Source organism: Crinia signifera, chromosome 4, assembly GCF_055691185.1.
Source record: "Crinia signifera chromosome 4, ASM5569118v1, whole genome shotgun sequence".
Classification (NCBI taxonomy): Eukaryota; Metazoa; Chordata; class Amphibia; order Anura; family Myobatrachidae; genus Crinia; species Crinia signifera.
Genome location: NC_139220.1, coordinates 19,526,461 through 19,547,693, shown reverse-complemented (window position 1 = coordinate 19,547,693; position 21,233 = coordinate 19,526,461). Strand labels below are relative to the sequence as shown.

Here is a 21,233-nt window from a genome sequence, read left to right as displayed (position 1 = left end):
CGCCCGTCTCATTGATTGTATGCCTTAAGTTTAAGGTACTTAAGGCATACAATCAACGCGATGGATCCAATTTTTTATGATACATAAGATCCATGAGATGCATGAGATAAAAAAATCGTGAGCCCCCAATAACCATTGTTAACGCCACCAGCACTATCAACGCCAACCCGAAGCGTGGCGAGCGCAGCGAGCCCGCGAGGGGCGGTGGTACGCGCAGCGGCGTAGCTACGTTTTGGGCGCCCCCCCATTCAAACCCCCCCCCCCGATCCCCCGCAGCCTTACCTTTCGCGCTGGTCCCGGCGGCTCCGTTCTTCTGCTGAGGACCACCACAAAATGGCCGCCCCCATACAGCAGACAGTTTCAGAGAACAGTGTGCTATATGGGGGCGGACATTTTTTGGTGGTCCTCAGCAGAAGAACGGAGCCGCCGGGACCAGCGAAATAGGTAAGCCTGCGGGGGATTGGGGGGAGGTGTAACTATAGCACCGCAGCCCCCGGTGCCCCCATATGCACAGCGCCCCCCCCCCCCGTGGTGGCGGGGGCTGCGGTGCTATAGTTACGGCACTGGGTACGCGTCATCTGACCTTTTCGTACCCCCACTATCCACGTCGGCGTGGAGTTGACTTTATATAGTGTGGCGAGCGCAGCGAGCCACCGAGCCCGAAGCGTAGCGAGCCCCGCGAGGGGACGCAAACTACTTTACATGTATTCCGCGTCCCCTCACGGGGCTCGCTGCGTTTGCCACGCTTCGGGCTCGGTGGCTCGCTGCGCTCACCACACTATGTAAAGTCAACTCCACGCCGACGTGGATAGTGGGGGTATGAAAAGGTCGGAGGACGCGTACCGCTGCCCCTCGCGGGCTTGCTGTGCTCGCCACGCTTCGGGTTGGTGTCAATAGTGGGGTGGCGTTAACAATGGGGAGGCCATTTCACCCATGAGGGGGGGTTAGCAAATAAAATTGGGGTTTTGGGGGCTTTTTACATTGATTCCAATGTAAAAATCTCGTAGATTGCGTCGATTGCATCATCTCATGCATCTTATGCCGCACAAACACATAAGATGCATGAGATGCTTGAGATATCAGCCCCACACATACAATCTAGATCGTGGGCGCCATGCTAGGAAAGCAGTACCTAATAATCATACACATACAAATACTGTACCCCAACCCAGGACACCATGCATGACAATAATAGTAATAATAAAGCACATATACAAATACTGTGCCCCAAACCAGGACACCAGGAATAATAATAATAGACACATGATGATTAATATCTGTCCAGACAGATATAAAAATCTAATTACATGAGTCATTGTATACTGACAAATGGAATTGATAATATATTATTAATCCCACTTGCACATGTATAGTACTATTAGTATTCCGTAAAGTGTCATCTTCTAATGCTGTCTAATGACCATTGTTACCGGCTGCTAGTGACTCCACTAGAGCGCTGTGTGTCAGCAGCCCCCGGACACCCCCCCGCTCTGACATGTGCTCTGCCGCCCGGTGATGCTGAAGATGCCGGCTAGTGGCGGACTGCACCACTGCGCAGCCTGCAGCAGGGGAGTAGCAGGTGGAAAGTTCACCCTGCAGTACCGCTGCCCCGGAGAGATGGCGCTGCATCCTCCTCATCCTTATCCCCCGGGCTGCCTGTGAATAAGCAGCAGCAGAGCCGGGACTGCAGCTGGCGGGGGGCACAGCGGGCACAGGGACCTGGAGGGCATGGTGGTGGTGGTGGGGCCTGTGCATGCTATGATGCTGCAGATCTGTGGGTGAGGCACTGATAGCAACATACCAGCCTCCCTCCTCATCATCCCTCCATCTCTCTACCCCCACCCTCTCTCTCCATCCTCTCCCCTCCCCACCCATCTGTCCAGCCAGTCTCACTCCCAGGACAAGGGGCTATGGCTGCTGAGGAGGTACTGCAGACTGTGGAGGATTATAAGGCTGAGATTGAGAGGCTGACCAAGGAGCTGAGTGAGACCACCCAGGAGAAGATCCAGGCTGCAGAGTATGGGCTGGTGGTGCTGGAGGAGAAGCTCTCCTTGAAGCAGCAGTATGATGACCTGGAGTCTGAATATGACACCCTCAAGCAGGAGCTGGATCAGCTCAAGGAGGTCAGTGCCTGCTGCTGCTGGACCTGGGTGTGATGCTGCTGTCAGGGAGGAGGGGTGGGGACCTGCGAGGGCTGAGGTCCTGGGATGGGGATGCTGAGGGTGTAGGGTGTGACAGTGATGGGTGACATTCCTAGGATGGGTGCTGTGGGTCTGAGAGAAGACTCTGTGGACCGTTGCAGGATATACAGCTCTGCTGAGTACAACCTCAGCAGCTGTTTTATATATATATGGCGTATTGGTGCTGAAGAAGATGCTGCTGTCAGGTGCAGTGCAAAGTGACAGGAATTTACCCCCTAGACAGGTGCGGGGACGGTGCAGGTGCTCTCAGTGCCACTAGACAGGTGCGGGGACAGCGCAGGTGCTCTCAGTGCCACTAGACAGGTGCAGGGGCTCTCAGTGTCACTAGACAGGTGCGGGGACAGCGCAGGTGCTCTCAGTGCCACTAGACAGGTGCAGGGACAGCGCCGGTGCTCTCAGTGCCACTAGACAGGTGCAGGGACAGCGCAGGTGCTCTCAGTGCCACTAGACAGGTGCAGGGACAGCACAGGTGCTCTCAGTGCCACTAGACAGGTGCAGGGACAGTGTAGGTGCTCTCAGTGTCACTAGACAGGTGCGGGGACAGTGCAGGTGCTCTCAGTGCCACTAGACAGGTGAAGGGACAGTGCAGGTGCTCTCAGTGCCACTAGACAGGTGCAGGGGCTCTCAGTGTCACTAGACAGGTGCGGGGACAGTGCAGGTGCTCTCAGTGCCACTAGACAGGTGCAGGTGCTCTAAGTGCCACTATACAGGTGCGGGGACAGTGCAGGTGCTCTCAGTGCCACTAGACAGGTGCAGGGACAGCGCAGGTGCTCTCAGTGCCACTAGACAGGTGCGGGGACAGCGCAGGTGCTCTCAGTGCCACTAGACAGGTGCAGGGACAGCGCCGGTGCTCTCAGTGCCACTAGACAGGTGCGGGGACAGCGCAGGTGCTCTCAGTGCCACTAGACAGGTGCAGGTGCTCTCAGTGCCACTAGACAGGTGTAGGGACAGCACAGGTGCTCTCAGTGCGACTAGACAGGTGCAGGAACAGCGCAGGTGCTCTCAGTGCCACTAGACAGGTGCACGGACAGCGCAGGTGCTCTCAGTGCCACTAGACAGGTGCAGGTGCTCTCAGTGCCACGAGACAGGTGCAGGGACAGTGCAGGTGCTCTCAGTGCCACTAGACAAGTGCAGGGACAGCACAGGTGCTCTCAGTGCCACTAGACAGGTGCAGGGACAGTGCAGGTGCTCTCAGTGCCACTAGACAAGTGCAGGGACAGCGCAGGTGCTCTCAATGCCACTAGACAAGTGCAGGTACTCTCAGGCCCTTATTCAGATCTGATCGCAGTACAAATTTGCCACTAGACAGGTGCGGGGACAGCGCAGGTGCTCTCAGTGCACCTAGACAGGTGCGGGGACAGCGCAGGTACTCTCAGTGCCACTAGACAGGTGCAGGTGCTCTCAGTGCCACTAGACAGGTGTAGGGACAGCACAGGTGCTCTCAGTGCCACTAATCAGGTGCGGGGACAGCGCAGCTGCTCTCAGTGCTACTAGACAGGTGCAGGTGCTCTCAGTGCCACTAGATAGGTGCGGGGACAGCGCAGCTGCTCTCAGTGTCACTAGACAGGTGCAGGGACAGCGCAGCTGCTCTCAGTGTCACTAGACAGGTGCAGGGACAGCGCAGCTGCTCTCAGTGCCACTAGACAGGTGCAGGGACAGCAGTGCCACTAGACAGGTGCAGAGACAGCGCAGGTGCTCTCAATGCCACTAGACAGGTGCAGATGCTCTCATTGCCATTAGACAGGTGCAGGGACAGCAGTGCCACTAGACAGGTGCAGGGACAGCAGTGCCAATAGACAGGTGCTCACAGGGCCCCTATATGTAGTCCCCTCTATGCAGGAGTCTTAGCCCCTCTATATGCAGGACAGTGCAGAGGGCCGCAGTCCCCCCTCTATCCAGGGCCTGTGCATATGCTCTCAGACTTGGGCCTGGCATCAGTCTGCAGCTGTAGGAAGTCTTGGCTGAGATCATACAACCATTGTTATGCTTTGGTGACTTCACTTAGTCCAGTATTAAGCAACCAATGAGACAGGACTGGCTACAATAACAGCGCCCTCCCTCTTCCTCTCACACATGCATATGCATCAGCCCCCATTGTCACCAGCTGTCCGATACCAGGAACCAGTGCCTTATCTTCTGTATTCCCAGTGCCAAACGTCACCAGTGCTGTAATAATGCAGCATCTATCTATCTATCTATCATCTATCTGTCTGTCTGTCTGTCTGTCTGTCTATCTATCTATCTATCTATCTAGGTATTTGTGCGGCCCGGCACTCCAACTTAACGATGCAACTACCTTGGTGCCCTCAGGATCAGGGATGCAGTGTAGTAAGGACAAGCAGCGGCACTCACAGGATTTTTCAAAAAACTTGTATTAAAACGTGACCAAAAACAACGTTTCGGGGACTAGCCCCTTTGTCAAGGTGTAGGTACCTACACCTTGACAAAGGGGCTAGTCCCCGAAACGTTGGTTTTGGTCACGTTTTAATACAAGTTTTTTGAAAAATCCTGTGAGTGCCGCTGCTTGTCCTTACTACACTATATCTATCTATCTATCTATCTATCTATCTATCATCTATCTATCTGTCTATCTACCCACTATCTATCTATCTATCTATCTATCTATCATCACTCTGATCTATCTATCTATCTATCTATCTATCTATCTATCTATCTATCTATCTATCTATCTATCTATCACTCTGACCTATCTGTCTATCTATCTACCCACTATCTATCTATCTATCTATCTATCTATCTATCTATCTCACATGTATCTGCCTGTCTATCTATCTATCTATCTATCTATCTATCTATCTATCTATCTATCTATCTATCTATCTATCTATCTATCTATCTATCTATCTATCTATCTATATCTCACATGTATCTGCCTGTCTATCTATCTATCTATCTATCTATCTATCTATCTATCTATCTATAGCTGTGTACACATGCTTAGATTTTTCCATGTATTCGATTCGATTTTGCTTGTAGAAGCAAAATCGAATCCACATTGAATGGTTTTTAGGACACTTTCGATCTGCATTCGATTCGATGCCCGCTCCCGTTTTCTCAAAATCGAATAGAAAAATCGACTGTGCAGCCAAGGAAATCTCGAATTCGATCCAGTAAATCAAATGAGTACATTGTGCCTACATTGTGAAATCAAAATCAAATGCAAAAGTACAGATCTAATGCCAAATCGATTGGGATTATATGATGCCAGATCTAATAGGAAATCGAATCTAACATCAAATCTAAAGCAAATCTAAATGTGTGTACTTGGCTTAACTCTTATCTATTTATCTATCTCAAGCTGTGTACACACACACTTCAATTTGCTTTAGATTCGATGTCAGATTTGATTTTCTATTAGATCTGTACTTTTAAATTCGATTCGATATCAATTTCACAGTGTAGACCAGGCATGTCCAACGTTGGCCCTCCAGATGTTGTGAAACTACACATCCCAGCATGCTTTGCAATAGTTTTAGCATTCTCTAATAGGAAAACTGTGGCAAAGCATGCTGGGATGTGTAGTTTCACAACATCTATATTCCCTACCACATGTACACACACACACACACACACACACATTCTAGGGTTAATTCTGTTGGGAGCCAATTAGCCTACCAGTATATTTTTGGATTGTGGGAGGAAACCGGAGTACCCGGAGGAAACCCACGCAAGCACGGGGAGAATATACAAACTCCGCACAGTTAGGGCCATGGTGAGAATCGAAATCATGACCTCAGTGCTGTGAGGCAGTAATGCTAACCATTACACCATCCGTACTGCCCCGTATATATAACACATGGTGGGAATAGAACCCATGACCTCAGTGCTGTGAGGCAGTAATGCTAACCATTACACCATCTGTGCTGCCCCGTATATATAACACATGGTGGGGATAGAACCCATGACGCTGTGAGGCAGTAATGCTAACCATTACACCATCTGTGCTGCCCCATCTATCCATCCATCCATCTCACAGTGGCATTAATCCCACATGCAGCCCTCTGGCAGAGGAAGGGTGGCTCTCCATCCCTACCGCTGTATAACAGAATGCCCATGTCAATGTCCCGTGGCACCAGCCTGGACATAGACAAGTGCTGGAGGAAGAGGCCAGTGTGTAGTAGCTGCAGGCCTGGCCTGTCTGCTATTTGCACTGTCAGCTCTTGCACTGTCTGTACTGCAGCCGGCTGGATTTATCCCACATGCTTAGCTGTACATCCCATCTCCTGCTAGCGTCTGTTCCAGCTGACGGGCACCTTTGGGTCTCACTTAGCATTGCGGAGTGTCAGCATTAGGGCAAGCTTGCTACAGTATTGCTCAGGCCTTGGTGGATGGGGCCTTGCGTTCAGTGTTATAGCAGTAATGTTGCTTTTCTGATGTTGCATTGTTACAGCCTTTGTGCTTGTATAATAGAGCTGTATACAAGCATATATTTATTGTTACATTATTTGCTGATCAGCATTTGGCGGAGACTTGGTTATGTAGGAAGAGGCAGCAGGCTGTGCGCAATGAGGCGCTTGGCTGATTTATTAAGGAGTGTTAAAACTCCTGGTGGATGGTGATACTCGTTGCATATAACTAGTGCACCAACCAATCAGAGCCTGACCAGAATGATCACCCTTGGGCCCTTATTCAGGTTGACTTGCTCAGGCGCGAATTTGCACCCTTGCGAGTCACTCTAACCCCATCCCACCCGACAATCGTTAAGGACATCGTCTGTAATCCCGCGGGAACTTTATAGTGCTCACACACTGAAGATATCGTTAACGATATAGTTGAGTGACATCTCCGAGTTCCAAGCATGAGTTGACGATGATGCCAGATTGAGCTGCATACACAAGTAGAGAGGGGGGGGGGGGAGTCAATAACTGAGTGATAACAATTAATAAATTGGACTTAATGCAGCTGTTTTGTTTCCCTGCACGACGGGTGCTAATAGTGGAGTGGATTTGGCTGGGACAGTGGGTGAACTGATCAGTGACCTCAGCCTGCGGGTGCAGCAGGTGGTCACTTGTATTGTGTCTATGAGCCGGGATAACCAGCAGCACAACAGAGGGCACGGCTGTCAGACCCAGTTGAAGACTCTTTTGGGTCCTAGGTACCTCGCCGTTTGCGTGCCCACATTAAGGACCGGTACAGAAATAATTCCTACTACAATACACAAGTGACGAGAGAGAGTGTGTGTGTGTGTGTGTGTGCCTGTGCATGAGTGTGTGTGTGTGTGCCTGTGCATGAGTGTGTGTGTTTGCCTTTAATATAATACAGTGGAATAACCCTTATCCGAAATGCTTGAATCTTGTGTATTATAATACAGTAGCTCAAAGCCCGTCAAAATGATGGCGTCTGCAATATACTTTGAGCTGTGACAGTTTTTTCTTTCATTTGGAGCTTAAGTCCCCCAAACTCTCCACCCCACCCCCCAGTCCCTATCTGTTCCTACCTCCAATCTCTGTCTTCACAGGTCCCTCTCTTCATATTCAGCAAGTTTCAATCAGAACGTCAGCGTCCCTGCAAAAATTGCTTTTTGTTATAACATCTTTTAGCACACAAAGGAGTAATTTGGTACGTCGAGTGGAACTTTAGTGGTCACTGGCGGTAGGATATGGAGAAAGGAAGCCTTTGACAGGCTTTTAACTAGCAAATATATATATATATATATATATATATATATATATATATATATATATAATATTGCAAGGGACGTGTAATGGATATGTTCAATATGCTTACCTAGACAAGTGTATATAAAGCAGTGACAGCTTTGGAAGTCTCTTATGTCATGCAGCGGGTAATTTTGGAGTCACAAGACCAGCGGACATATACATATGCTATAGATAGTAAATGACAGCTGTGAAGGGTCACAGTCAGAATTACTTTGTCAGTCCTTGAACATTTCAGGGGAAATATACTAAGATGCTATTTCTATTTCACATGGGATGTTGCTATGGGAAACCAATCAGAACCTACCTATTATCTTCTAAACAGGTGCTAAATAAATAAAAAGTCGATTCTGCTTGGTTGCCCATAGCAACAGCCCCCTTCAAGTGACGTCTTTGTCTTCTTGCAAATATTGAAAAGTCCATTTTAGCAATACTTCTGCCTCACGCTGCTGGCACAGAATACAGCCTTCATCTGAGTCTAGTTTGTATGTTCTCTTTTGTGATTGTGTGGGGTGTGATATTCTCTTCAGTCCAAATACATGCCAATTAGTGTAAAATGTCACCCCAGTGAGCTAGTGGTTGTTCATTTAGATGTTAATTTAGGCTGTAATCTGAAATCGAGGCGACGAATTTGAATAATTCAGTATTGTAGAATGAAGAGTACTGTGTAATATATATATATATATATATATATATATATATATATATATATATATATATATATATATATATATATAGTCTTATGAAACACAGATGCACTCACCGGTCTTCTTTTTCTTGTTTGCAAAAAACGGTTTTAATACATACCACAAGAGTATGACAACGTATTTACATGACAGTGGGTACGGCCGTTGTCACTTTATGACAGAATCCATATTTGTTGATAAAAACCGTAATGTAAACAGATAACTAGGTACTTGTGTATTATCACGGCGCCCGGCTACGCTACTTTTTCGGTGTAGGCTAAGCTACTGTGTCAGCGTAGCCCAACGGCTGCCTAGCGTAGTCAGCGTAGTGTCCCCATCAGGCAGCTAGTCACTGTACTGTCCCCGGCATCCCTGGCAAGCCTAGTGAGCGCCTCTCACACAGCTGGCGGACACCGGCGGAGAGGGGATCATGCAGGCGCCGGCGGAGAGGCGCTCCATCTGCCTGAGACGCAGGAACGTCTCAGTAATTATTGCGGCAGGGTATGGCAACCGTGCCTGTGTCCGCTTCAGGTAGACAGACAGGGTTAGGGGTTCGGTAGCAAGTGCGTCTCCTGCACAAAGTAAGGGGGGGGGGTTCGCAAGTGCGTCTCATGCACAATAAAGGACGCATTTGCCAGTGCTCCATGTTACATACTGGCAAATGCCTCCATTTCAAACCCCCACTATCCACGCCAGCCCGAAGCTACGCTCGCCACGCTTCGGGCTGGTGTGGATAGTGGAGGTGTTTCAGGAACACATTCACACCTGTCATGTCAGGCAGGTTAAAATGGTCAATGGTTCCCACACAATGTAATAAGCGCTGACTGACTACGCTAACTGCTTAACGCTGACTGACTACGCTAACTACGTAAGCTCCGGCTAGCCGAGAACGGGCGGGAACACTACGCTGATACTGACAGGGACGCCTGACTGACTACGCTAACTATGTAAGCTCCGGCTAGCCGAGAACGGGCAGGAACACTACGCTGATACTGACAGGGACGCCTGACTGACTACGCTAACTACGTAAGCTCCGGCTAGCCGAGAACGGGCAGGAACACTACGCTGATACTGACAGGGACGCCTGACTGACTACGCTAACTACGTAAGCTCCGGCTAGCCGAGAACGGGCGGGAACACTACGCTGATACTGACAGAGACGCCTGACTGACTACGTTAACTACGTAAGCTCCGGCTAGCCGAGAACAGGCGGGAACACAACGCTGATACTGACAGGGACGCTGACTAACTACGCTAACTACGTAAGCTCCGGCTAGCCGAGAACGGGCGGGAACACTACGCTGATACTGACAGGGACGCCTGACTGACTACGCTAACTACGTAAGCTCCGGCTAGCCGAGAACGGGCGGGAACACGACGCTTATACTGACAGAGACGCTGACTGACTACGCTAACTACGTAAGCTCCGGCTAGCCGAGAACGGGCGGGAACACTACGCTGATACTGACAGGGACGCCTGACTGACTACGCTAACTACGTAAGCTCCGGCTTGCCGAGAACTGGCGGGAACACTACGCTGATACTGACAGGGACGCCTGACTAACTACGCTAACTACGTAAGCTCCGGCTAGCCAAGAACGGGCGGGAACACGACGCTGATACTGACAGGGACGCTGACTGACTACGCTAAATACGTAAGCTCCGGCTAGCCGAGAACGGGCGGGAACAAGACGCTGATACTGACAGGGACGCCTGACTGACTACGCTAAATACGTAAGCTCCGGCTAGCCGAGAACGGGCGGGAACAAGACGCTGATACTGACAGGGACGCTGACTGACTACGCTAACTATGTAAGCTCCGGCTAGCCGAGAACGGGCGGGAACATGACGCTGATACTGACAGGGACGCTGACTACGCTGCCTACGCTGGCCGCGGGAACACTACACTGATTCTGACAGGGACGCTACGCTAACTACGTAACGGGTGCCGTGATAATACACAAGTACCGATAATTACATTCTTACATAACACATCATCTACGCACAGTCACTACACATCCAGAACATTGGTTTTATATCTGATATCATCCAAATTTTACCCACAATTCCGCAGTTTATGAAACACAAGATCAGAACAACTGTATTACACCATGGGGATCATTCCGGCGACCATCGAATGATTTTTACCCTGCTCGCACATCTAAGTCAGTCTGGAATGACTCAGACTTGCGGTGTCCCGGTGTCCGGGTGCCCGCCTTCGTTTGCAGCTGAAGTTTCAAACGGGACGTAGTGAAACGGTCGACAATAACAGTGTTGACACTGCAAATGTCAGCACCACAAGGATGTGCAGGAAAAAAGAAATTAAAGTCGGCTGAAGGTGGATTACTACATTAACCCATTAATACCCGGTGAATACTACGTTGATCACTCTGTTACGCAGCTCTGCGGAATCGGCTGATGCTCATGAAGGAGTTATATAGCAGGAATCTGCTAACGCTGTGCATCGGTATTTTTTTGTCATGCAGAATTTATGAGTGGAGGCCAGACAGTTCCTGGAAGCAGGAGAATGCATAGGTGCCTGATCCCCTGTAAGCCTTTAAGTCGTCTCTGTTCTGATCAGCTCCGCATAATTTAAAGGAACATTCGCACAGACCTGTCTGCTCAATGAATACCCATAAGTACCGGAGCCACCTGCCGTTAGCATAAACGGATTTTGTAATGGTTAGCGTTACAGCCTCACAGCGCTGAGGTCATGGGTGTGATTCCCACTGTAGGGAGTTTGTATATTCTCCCCGTGCTTGCGGGGGGTTTCCTCCGGGTACTCCGGTTTCCTCCCACAATCCCAAAATATACTGGTAGGTTAATTGGCTCCCAACAAGATTAACCCTAGAATGTCTGTGTGTGCGTGTGGTAGGCAATATAGATTGTAAGCTCCACTGGGGCAGGGACGGATGTGACTGTTCAAATATTCTCTGTACAGCGCTGCGGAATATGGGTGAGCTATATAAATAATTGGTTATTAATAATAAACTGTAGTGTACTTAAAGTAGAGATGTGCAGGTTCGGATTTACTTCTTATTGCCAAATTTTAGTAACTTCAGATTCATGTTTTGGATAGCCAGTAAGATACCACTTTGAGATCGGAGTAAATCTGGTAAAAACCATCCGGCGCATCTTTAACTAAAAGTGACGTATATAAGTGCGCAAAATAGGCAAATACGCTGACATTGCGGGACCAATTCAGTCCTGATCATTGAGTAGCGAATTTGACCCCCGTCTCTGATGGTGACTTTACCAAATCTACGGGGCTTATTTATTATTCATTCTGACAGTTATTCTGACTTTCGCTTTTTGCTGCTCATTGTAGCTCGCTAGGTCAGCAGTGTCAAAAGGTCGACACTAATGTCAACAAGGAAAAAGTCAACACATGATTTTTTCAGGTTTCTTTTATGTCTGTCAACACCACCACATGGACCCCCAATTAGTGTATCGCGTACCATCGTGAAAAAAACCATGTCGACCATTTAACATGTCGACTATATCTATGTCGACCGGTTGCTTGAGTCAACCTTTTATCAATGTTGTTGTGGTGCGTGTCGACCTATTGTTTAAATAACAATAAATCGATATTACTGGCCTTTATTTAGACTCAGACACTGGTTGCAGGGTCCTGTTATAGGCCCTTATTCAGATCTGTGCGGCCGGAGCCGCACACGGTGCTCCGGCCGCACAAACCAATCCCCGCCCACGATACGGATCGCCACGGCCGTCTGTACACGGACGGCTGGCGATCCGCAAGAAAATGGTGGGGCGTACGCCTCCACCATGGTGGGAGCTGCCCCCTGCATTCGATGGTCGGCGACCATCGAAGGCAGGGCCGCACGCCCCACCAGGTCCCGCAAGCTGAGACCACACGGACAATCGTCCGTGTGATAGCTTGTATGGGGGCTGAGAGCTGACATCCGGCGACGTCAGCTTCCCGCCCCCATCACTGGCGTCATACCCTCATTAGCATGCATACGCCCAGCGTTTGCATGGGAACGCCCATGAAACGCGGGGCGTATGCATAGGGAAATGAGGGTATGAAGCCCCTCACGCCCCTATACGCCCCCTTTGCGGCGGACGAACTACGTCTGCGGCGAATTGGGCTGCACATGCGCAGATTGACCTCTGCGCATGTGCAGACTGAAAACATCGGCGGTACGGCCGCACGCGGGCCGTACCGCACGATTATAGTGGTATGAGGCGGGACGCCAAAGCATCAAGGAATTGCTACGGCCCGGGTAGGCGCCCGTTGTCACCTACTCTGCCACGATTTCTGATGCGAAGGATCTCATTCCCAAATGGTGCATTGCGCCAGACACCGCTCTCCGTACACCACTTTTATCCTGCGATAAATGCGCTGATCTGGAGAAATCCATCGTGCATCCGACAGCGCAAAACAACTTTTCATTCGCTACACATGCGCAACTGGGAAAAGCGTCACGCCATGTCTCGGCAAACACATTAACTCGCTGCCATTAGTAACAACGCCGCTGCAGCAAGAGGCTCCTCATTTAGGCACACCTTATATATCGACCAGTGTGTGCGTATCTTTACAGCTCAGGTTTAAATTATAACTATGCTTGGCCACAGGTGACTTAATTAGTACATTGGGAAATGGTTGACACAACTAAGGTCAACATACATTGGGTCGACCCCTGAAGGTCGACAGGCCTTATGTAGACACATACAAAAAGTCAACAGGGTCAAAAGATTGACGTGTGCAGTAGGTCGACATGGTGAAGGTCAACAGTCAAAAAGTCGACATGTTGTTTTTTTTAAGCCGACATGTGCCAACAGGCGGTACTTCATGCCCTGCCATCCACTGGGCCGTGGAGGGAGAATATAGTAGTGTGCCCGAAGTATGGCGAGCACAGCAAGCCATAATAGGGGGTCGCGGTGCACCAACACAGTGCCCGTGTCGACTGTGTTGACATTCTGGAACAAAAAACAGTGAAAACTCCATGTCGACAATTTGTCAACCTTCCACATGCCGACCTAATGTTTGGGCAGCACAGATGGTGTAATGGTTAGCATTACTGCCTCACAGCACTGAGGTCATGATTTCGATTCTCACCATGGCCCTAACTGTGTGGAGTTTGTATATTCTCCCCGTGCTTGCGTGAGTTTCCTCCGGGTACTCCGGTTTCCTCCCACAATCCAAAAATATACTGGTCGGTTAATTGACTCCAAACAGATTAACCCTAGAATGTCTGTGTGTGCGTGTACATGTGGTAGGGAATATCGATTGTAAGCTCCAGTGGGGCAGGGACTGTTAATAAATAAATAAAATAAATAAATGTTTGTGTCGATCTTTTGTCTGTGTCGACCCAAGGCCTGTCAACATTCAGTGGTCGACCCGATGTATATCGACCCAATGACCCATACTCAGTACATTAGCCAGTGTGATTCAACCATCGGTGCCGGGCCACGTATATACATAAAACGTGGAACGTTAGAGCGCCTCGAGGACACATTTGGATTCCTCTGGTTTCGATTTTAACCTTGAATTTCACGGAAATAATTGTTTCCTATGCTAAATCTTCTGCCGCGTGTAACTAATACGGGGAGGCAGACGGCATCGTTTTACCTTGGCATTCCTATGTTATGTCTCTCTGTCGTCCTTCCCCTGGGAATACTTGTATTTGCTGTGCAAGCTGAAGGTAATTGTGTCCTGCGCACATCACGTTCCTTTGTAACGGTGTCAGCCATCATGTTTTTTGAAGGGCGGAGAGAAATCCCTAATGGCTTCAATCTATATTTTCACTCATTTGACCTTTTAAAACATCTCAAATTTCATAGGATGTATTCTAAAACTGCTTCCTTGAGAGTGTAAGCTCTTGTGAATAGGGCCCTCTCCCCTTTTGCCTTCTCTACATGATCCTGCTAACAGAACGCTGTCATTACGTACAGTATCTGTATGAATTTATTTATTTGTCTGTATCGGGCTGTATTTTTGCCTTGTGTTAATTTTACACCCTTGTACGGCGCTGCAGACCCCTTGTGGCACCTTAATAATTTAAACTTATTAACCCTGTGTTTCCTTTGATATATTGCTACATGTAGGTGAGATTGTAGACAGTCATGTGGCCCTTCCTTTTCCGCATATGTTTGACAAGCAGAGGTTCAGTATTTAGCAGAACCTTTAAAAAAAAAAGTGCATGATTCAGGTTGGTTTGAGATGCCACCCGGCCGAATCTCCCCCCCGTCACTGAATCCCCTTGGTACCTTGCAAATGAGAGCACAGAGAGAGTTAGATTTGGGTGGGGGTTTTACTTCAAACTGAGATCTATATTGCAGTGTAAAAATAAAGCAGCCAGTATTTACCCTGCACAGAAACAATATAGCACCCATATCTAACTCTCTCTGCACATGTTTCATCTGCCCCACCTGCAGTGCAGCATGGTTTTGTCCATTAGAGAGTGAATTTGCCTTATAACCCCCTAAGACTCCCATATTAATGAATAAAATCCTTTGATTGACTCTGACTTTTCTGTTTACCCCCAATTTGAAAAATCAGGGTCTATACTGGGGTAATATGACCTACTAGGAATGACGATGGCATTCCGGTACCCAAAGCTGCAGCCAGACTGGACATAGCGATAATTAATAATTCATGGCTTTCTCTGCATCCTGGAATGGGGTAAATGATAAGCAGAGATGCGGAGCGCAGTCATTTAATGCCAGCATAAAATATTCATACTCAGACGTCCTGCATGTCTTCATTACAAGCTATAGCTGTATATAATATCATTTCTGAAATTCTTCTGCATGCAGGATACAATGTCAGCCATGTCTAAAATAAACCACTTACTGAATTATTGGATATACAGTACGCAGCTTCTCCTAATAGGAGATTTGGCATAGAGTGCTCCTGACTACAATTACTGCATAAGAACCGCGGCAGATGACATCAATTACAGCACTTCTCGCAGGAACCAGACGGCTAATGTTTTCATTGTGTGAGGTACGGTAATCCGAAGGGTGCGAGTCCCTGGGCTTTAGGAATAGACCAATGCAGACTGTTTCTAGGGCGTTTTCTGTTTGCCAAAGAGATGTTGCGTTCTTAAAGATTTCCCGTCACCCGCGCACCGTGGAGGAAATGGTTTCGGCCGGATGATAGGAAGAGGTGGCTGAAAAACACAGAACAATCATGTACTAAGTAAAAGTTTCAATAGAATATTTACAAACCTAAGGTCAACTGAAGGTGCAAATCACATTTGGGAGAGGTGTTCAAAATATCCGCTAAAAATGCCGGCGTCGCTCACATTTGCTATATATATACAAATTAAAAATGTTGTGTATAAAAAGATTGTGGGTGACAAGAAATGGGATGAGATTTTCTGAATTATGAGAGTTTTAGTAAAAAAAAAAAACGGCCAAATTTGCTTGTTTCGTGTAATTTGCACATGCAGTGGCAGAACTAGCGAGGGTGTAGGGGGTACAGCTGCTACCGGACCCCATGGACAGCAAGCACTCCCCTTCACCACAACCGTGCTGCTAAGTAATTTTATTATTTCTCAAAAGAGCTGCCGCGTCCGCCTTATAAGCAGATTGCGCCTCGGAAAAGTAAGGAGCCGGGAGTGGGGGTTGCGCCGGGCTGGGCTGTGCTGGGCGAGAAGCCGGGTGGAGATGGAAGAATGATAATGGTCACTTTGACTCGCGAGATGATACTGTCATCATCTCACGAGTCCGTGCGCACTGCACGCCAAACCGGCTGCAGCTGCTGGTGCTAGCCCCGCCTCCTGCTTGGAAGAGACTAGCGAGTTGATGACGTCATCATCTCGCCAATCCGGAAGAGAGACTCTCGAAGGCCAGGCAGGCAGGTGCCTCCACCTTCACAGGACCGCTGCCACAAACGGAGAAGGAGGAAGGAAAGACTAGGTCTTGCAGTTGGACAGACAGTGAGGGCATCTGAGGGTGCGCCGCCTGCAGCTGCATCTTCTAATATGGTAAAGACCTGGGGGGGGGGGCTCATTATAAATTTTGCTGTGGGGCCCACAAAGTTCTAGTTACGCCCATGTGCACATGTAATAGGATGCAAATTGTGGTATAAAATTTTTTTGCCGGTGAATTTGCACATTTTGGCCTGTCGGAAAATGAGCACACTCCAAATCTCATTCAGATGTTTCCCCATTATAAAGTATACAGTTTGCAAATGTAGTAGGGTGCGATTTTTGGTAACCGTTCCCAAAATTCGCAAACACAATAGACCAGTTTCAGTGTGGCGATTTTATCAGAACCATGCACAAAGTGAGATTTGTGCAATAAAATATGTCAAAGTAAAAATTTAATTTTTACAACTTTTAAATATGTCAAAGTTTAAATTAAAATTTAAATGGAGTGTGGTCTCCCCTCCACACCAGCCCTGGACTCATTGAGCATGTCCTGGTTCCAATAATATGGGGGACAAAAACTGTAGGGGTCCCCCGTATATCGGAAACGAGCCCCGGACTCTTGGACCAGTCTTGGTTCCAAAAATACAGGCGACAAAATCATCACGAGGATTGAACAGGGTGAGGTGAATTTGCTCTAAAAACGGGCGAAAAGTGCAGATTTTTCACCTGTCGAAAAATTAGGCCAGGATTGAATACCCCCCTTTATCACCCTCCACTTTATCACTTGTTAAGTCTTTAATACATCTGGCACAAGGATACTTGAGAATTGTCAAGGTACAGTGCACGGATTTCTCTGTGATGTCCCATGGCTTGATTTGCGCAGTTGCACCAAGATTTCTCTAAGTCACATGGGTCTGTGGAGCAATATGGTGGGATGTACGGAGGAGCAGGGATTTGCAGAGGCTTATGGGAGGAATCAGGTACTCCCGAGTAAGCACACCAGTGCCACAAAGGTTTTATTTTGCAGAAGACAATTTTAAGATGAGCTGAATTGGCAGAAGTGCTTACGGGTGTTTTGTGTTGTGTGTAGCGTTATTTAATTTTCATTCCGTAAAAATAGGTTTGATTTTTTTGACTAGCATTGAATTGGTGAAGGTTGCGTCTCAATCTGTTTTTTTTTTTATTATCGAAAGCCGATGCTTCTCCATGGAATGGAGGTGAATATTTTCACCTTCACCCGGGCGGGAGCAAGCTATCGTCTCATCGTTTAAGCCCAAAGGCTTTTAGTGTGACGCATTTTGCACTTTATAGTTGCACGTTGGTAGAGAAGCTCTTTTCCAGGCCAAGTGTTAAAAATAAAGACTTCAACTACAGAAAAGGGCAACACGAAACACAGACAGTCCCACTGTTCTCCCATTGAGGCAGATGCATTAAGCCTGGAGAAGAGATAAAGAGACAGGAGATAAAGCACCAGCCAATCAACTCCTAACTGTAATTTTCAAACACAGCTGATTGGCTGTTGCTTTATCTCCTTTCACTTTACCTCCACTTTATCTCTTCTCCCAGCTTAATACATTTGCCCCATTATCTTTAAGCTCCCTCAGGGTGCAAAGGGTGTCACAAAACAGAACAAGGTGGTTTGCATTGTGTGTCCATTGCATGTCCCTTATGAGGTCCATTTGATGTTGGAATGTAGTGAAGTGAACCCTGCATTCCTCTCAGAGATTACCAGGTATCAGTATCGATGTTCATTTAAACTGGAAACAGCTGGACACAAAATGCTGTGTTGGAGACACCCAAATATGCAGACTTGCTTTAATTTTAAATATTTAAAAATGTCCCTTTAGTAAAGGGGTCTATGTACTAAATCTTGGGGATAAATGTTATAAGATCGGAGTCTCCGGGCGTGCGGGACTTCGGCCGAGAATGCCCACATTTTTAAAGCGGCAATCATTTACATTGCAAGACCAACCTGGTTTTACCTTGTAAATGATTGCCGCTTTAATAAAATGGCCATTTGCCCACACGTTGACCAATCTGACTTTATTACATTCACCCCCTGAGAGAGATAAAGTTTCGACCAACCAGCTCCTTAACCCCTTCATGACAGAGCCAGTTTTTGCCTTCCTGACAGAGCCCTTTTTTTCAAATCTGGCATGTATCACTTAAGTGGGGATAACTTTTTTTTGCTTTTACTTATCCCAGTGATTTTGAGATTGTTTTCTCGTGACACATTGTACTTCAAGTTAGTGGTAAATTTTCGTCGATACAGTCTGTGTTTTTTTGTGAAAAATACCAAAATGTCGTAAAAAAATGGAAAATTTAGCGATTTGCAAAATGTTAAATTTTCTGCTTGTGAGACAAATAATCTTACCACTCAAAATAGTGAATAACTAACATAGACCATATGTCTACTTTATGTTGCCATCATTATTTCAACCTCATTTTCATTTTTTTGGACACTAGGAGGCTTCAAATATGAATAGCAAATTCTCAAATTTTCAAGAAAATTTCAAACTCTGATTTTTTTAGGGACCAGGTCAGTTATGATGTGACTTTGAGTGACTTGTATGTGAGACACCCCCATAAATGATGCCATTTCAAAAACTGCACCCCTCACAGTATTCAAAACAGCATTTTGGAAGTTTGTTAACCCTTTAGGTGTTTCACAGGAATTAAAAGAAAGTGTAGGTGAAATTTCAAAATTTAATTTTTTTTGCAGATTTGCAATTTTAATACATTTTTCTAAGGAACACAGTAGATTTTACTAGAGAAATGTGACTAAAAATTGATTCCCCCAATTCTTTGGTTTTCATAAATATCCTATATGTGGCCCTAGTGTGCACGGTGACCAAACCACAGGCTTCATAATAGAAGGAGCACCTACTTGATTTTGGAGCCTCCTTTTTATGAGATTATTTTTTAGGCACCATGTAGGTTTCTAGGCACCATAAGATGCTAAAAGTTAGGTACCCCCCCACAAGTGACCCCATTTTGCAAACTACACCCTTCAGGGAATTCATCTAGGGGTATAGTGTACATTTCAAACCCCCAGGGGTTTCACCAATTGTGGTACAACTGGGCAGTGAAAATGAAAAAAATTAATTTTTCATTTTCACAGCTCAGTTGTATCAAAATTGGTGAAACCCCGGGGGGTTTGAAATGTACACTATACCCCTTGATGAATTCCCTGAAGGGTGTAGTTTGCAAAATGGGGTCACTTGTGGGGGGGTTCCAATGTATGGGTGTTTCGGGGGTCATTCAACCAGAATCTGTGCTGCAAAATCCAAAAATCACTCCTTCCCTTCTGAGTCCTGCCATGCACCCAACTGGTATTTTTTGGTCACACGTCAAAGCACCCCAAAATCTGTGCCCCAATTTCTCCCGAGTACGGCAATGCCTCACGTGTGACCAAAAAATACCAGTTGGGTGCATGGCAGGACTCAGAAGGGAAGGAGTGATTTTTGGTGGTGGAATGAATGGTGGGTGCTATGTCGCATTAGCAAGACCCCCGAAGCACCAATACAGTGGAACCCCCCCACAAGTGACCCCATTTTAGTCACCAGCTTTGGGAGGGGGGCTGGCGCTGCGGCTGGCGGGGGGGTGGGAGGGGTGCTGGCGCTGCGGCAGCCGGGTGGGTGGGAGGGAGGGGGGCTGCCGGGGGGGGGGGGGGGCTGGCGATCGGTGGTAATCGGTGCGGTATATACACACACACACACACACACATATATATATATATATGTGTGTATATATATATATATATATATACATACATATATATATACACACACATATATATATATGTGTGTGTATATATATATATATATATATATAAATATATTTTTCAGTGCATATATTTATTTTTTTACTTTTTCTGCAGCTTGATGCTGCTGCTGCTGCTGCGGGGGGGAGGGGGGAGGAGGGCAGCGCTGCGTGCGCTCCAGACGCTCCGGGGGAGCCGGGGGAGCTGCTGCTGCTGCCGGGTGAGTGCCCGGCGGGTTCGAGGGGGGGCTGCACATCGGTGGTGATCGGTGCTGTACTTGACAGCACCGATCACCAGTGAATCCCTGTGTTACCGAGCGGCTTAGCCGCCGGTAACACAGGAAACGCTGTGAATGGCTGTTCAGATTTGAACAGCCAATCACAGCGATCGCCGACCGGGGGGGGCACCCCTGCCCCCCCTGGGCGGCGAGGGGGGATGTCTGCTGTCAGGGACAGCAGACATCACCTAACTGTCACTGCGTCTCTAGACGCAGTGACAGTTAGAAGTCATGACGTATATATACGTCATGTGTCGGGAAGTACTTCCCGACCATGACGTATATATACGTCAAATGTCGTGAAGGGGTTAAGCTGGGTACACCCTGAGCAAATTGCAAAAAATATCGTCCATATCAACACCAGTGTCAACATCTACAGTGAAAAGGCGGCTCCGGGATGCTGGCCTTCTAGGCAGAGTGGCAAAGAAAAAGTCATATCTGAGATTGGCCAATACAAGAAAAAGATTAAAACGGGCAAAGGAACACAGATATTGGACAGAGGAAGATTGAAAAAAGTGTTATGGACTGCCTAGAAGGCCACCTCTTCACTGTAGACATTGACACTGGCTGCCAGTTGAGGACCTGTGAGGCGACTACCAGGCTGAATTGAAAAAGTAATGCCTATACGGACACATTTGTACACTTATTTTTGTACATGATAACTCAGCAACCACCACCAGCTTTATTTTCTGATGGGATTGCCCGAGTCGTCAAATGTTGGCGCACATAGGTGGAGAGGGATAAGGATTAGGTTGAAAAGTGAATTGTGTATTACATAGAGGATAAA

General features: G+C 47.6%; 1 protein-coding gene across 11 annotated transcripts in view; it reads left to right on the top strand.

The window, feature by feature from the left end:
* The first annotated feature begins 1,615 nt into the window (after nucleotides 1-1,615).
* The window catches only part of BICD1 (BICD cargo adaptor 1), a 185,689-nt gene continuing 166,071 nt past the window's right edge, over nucleotides 1,616-21,233 (top strand). For 2 of the 11 annotated variants that reach the window (XM_083181321.1, XM_083181322.1), the window contains exon 1: nucleotides 1,621-2,123. In XM_083181321.1, coding sequence (XP_083037447.1) covers nucleotides 1,911-2,123 — 213 coding nt within the window. In that variant the 5' untranslated portion in view covers nucleotides 1,621-1,910. Of the gene's footprint in view, nucleotides 2,124-21,233 lie in introns of all 11 variants that reach the window. The other 9 variants (XM_083181326.1, XM_083181327.1, XM_083181320.1 and 6 more) reach the window with 8 other exon arrangements.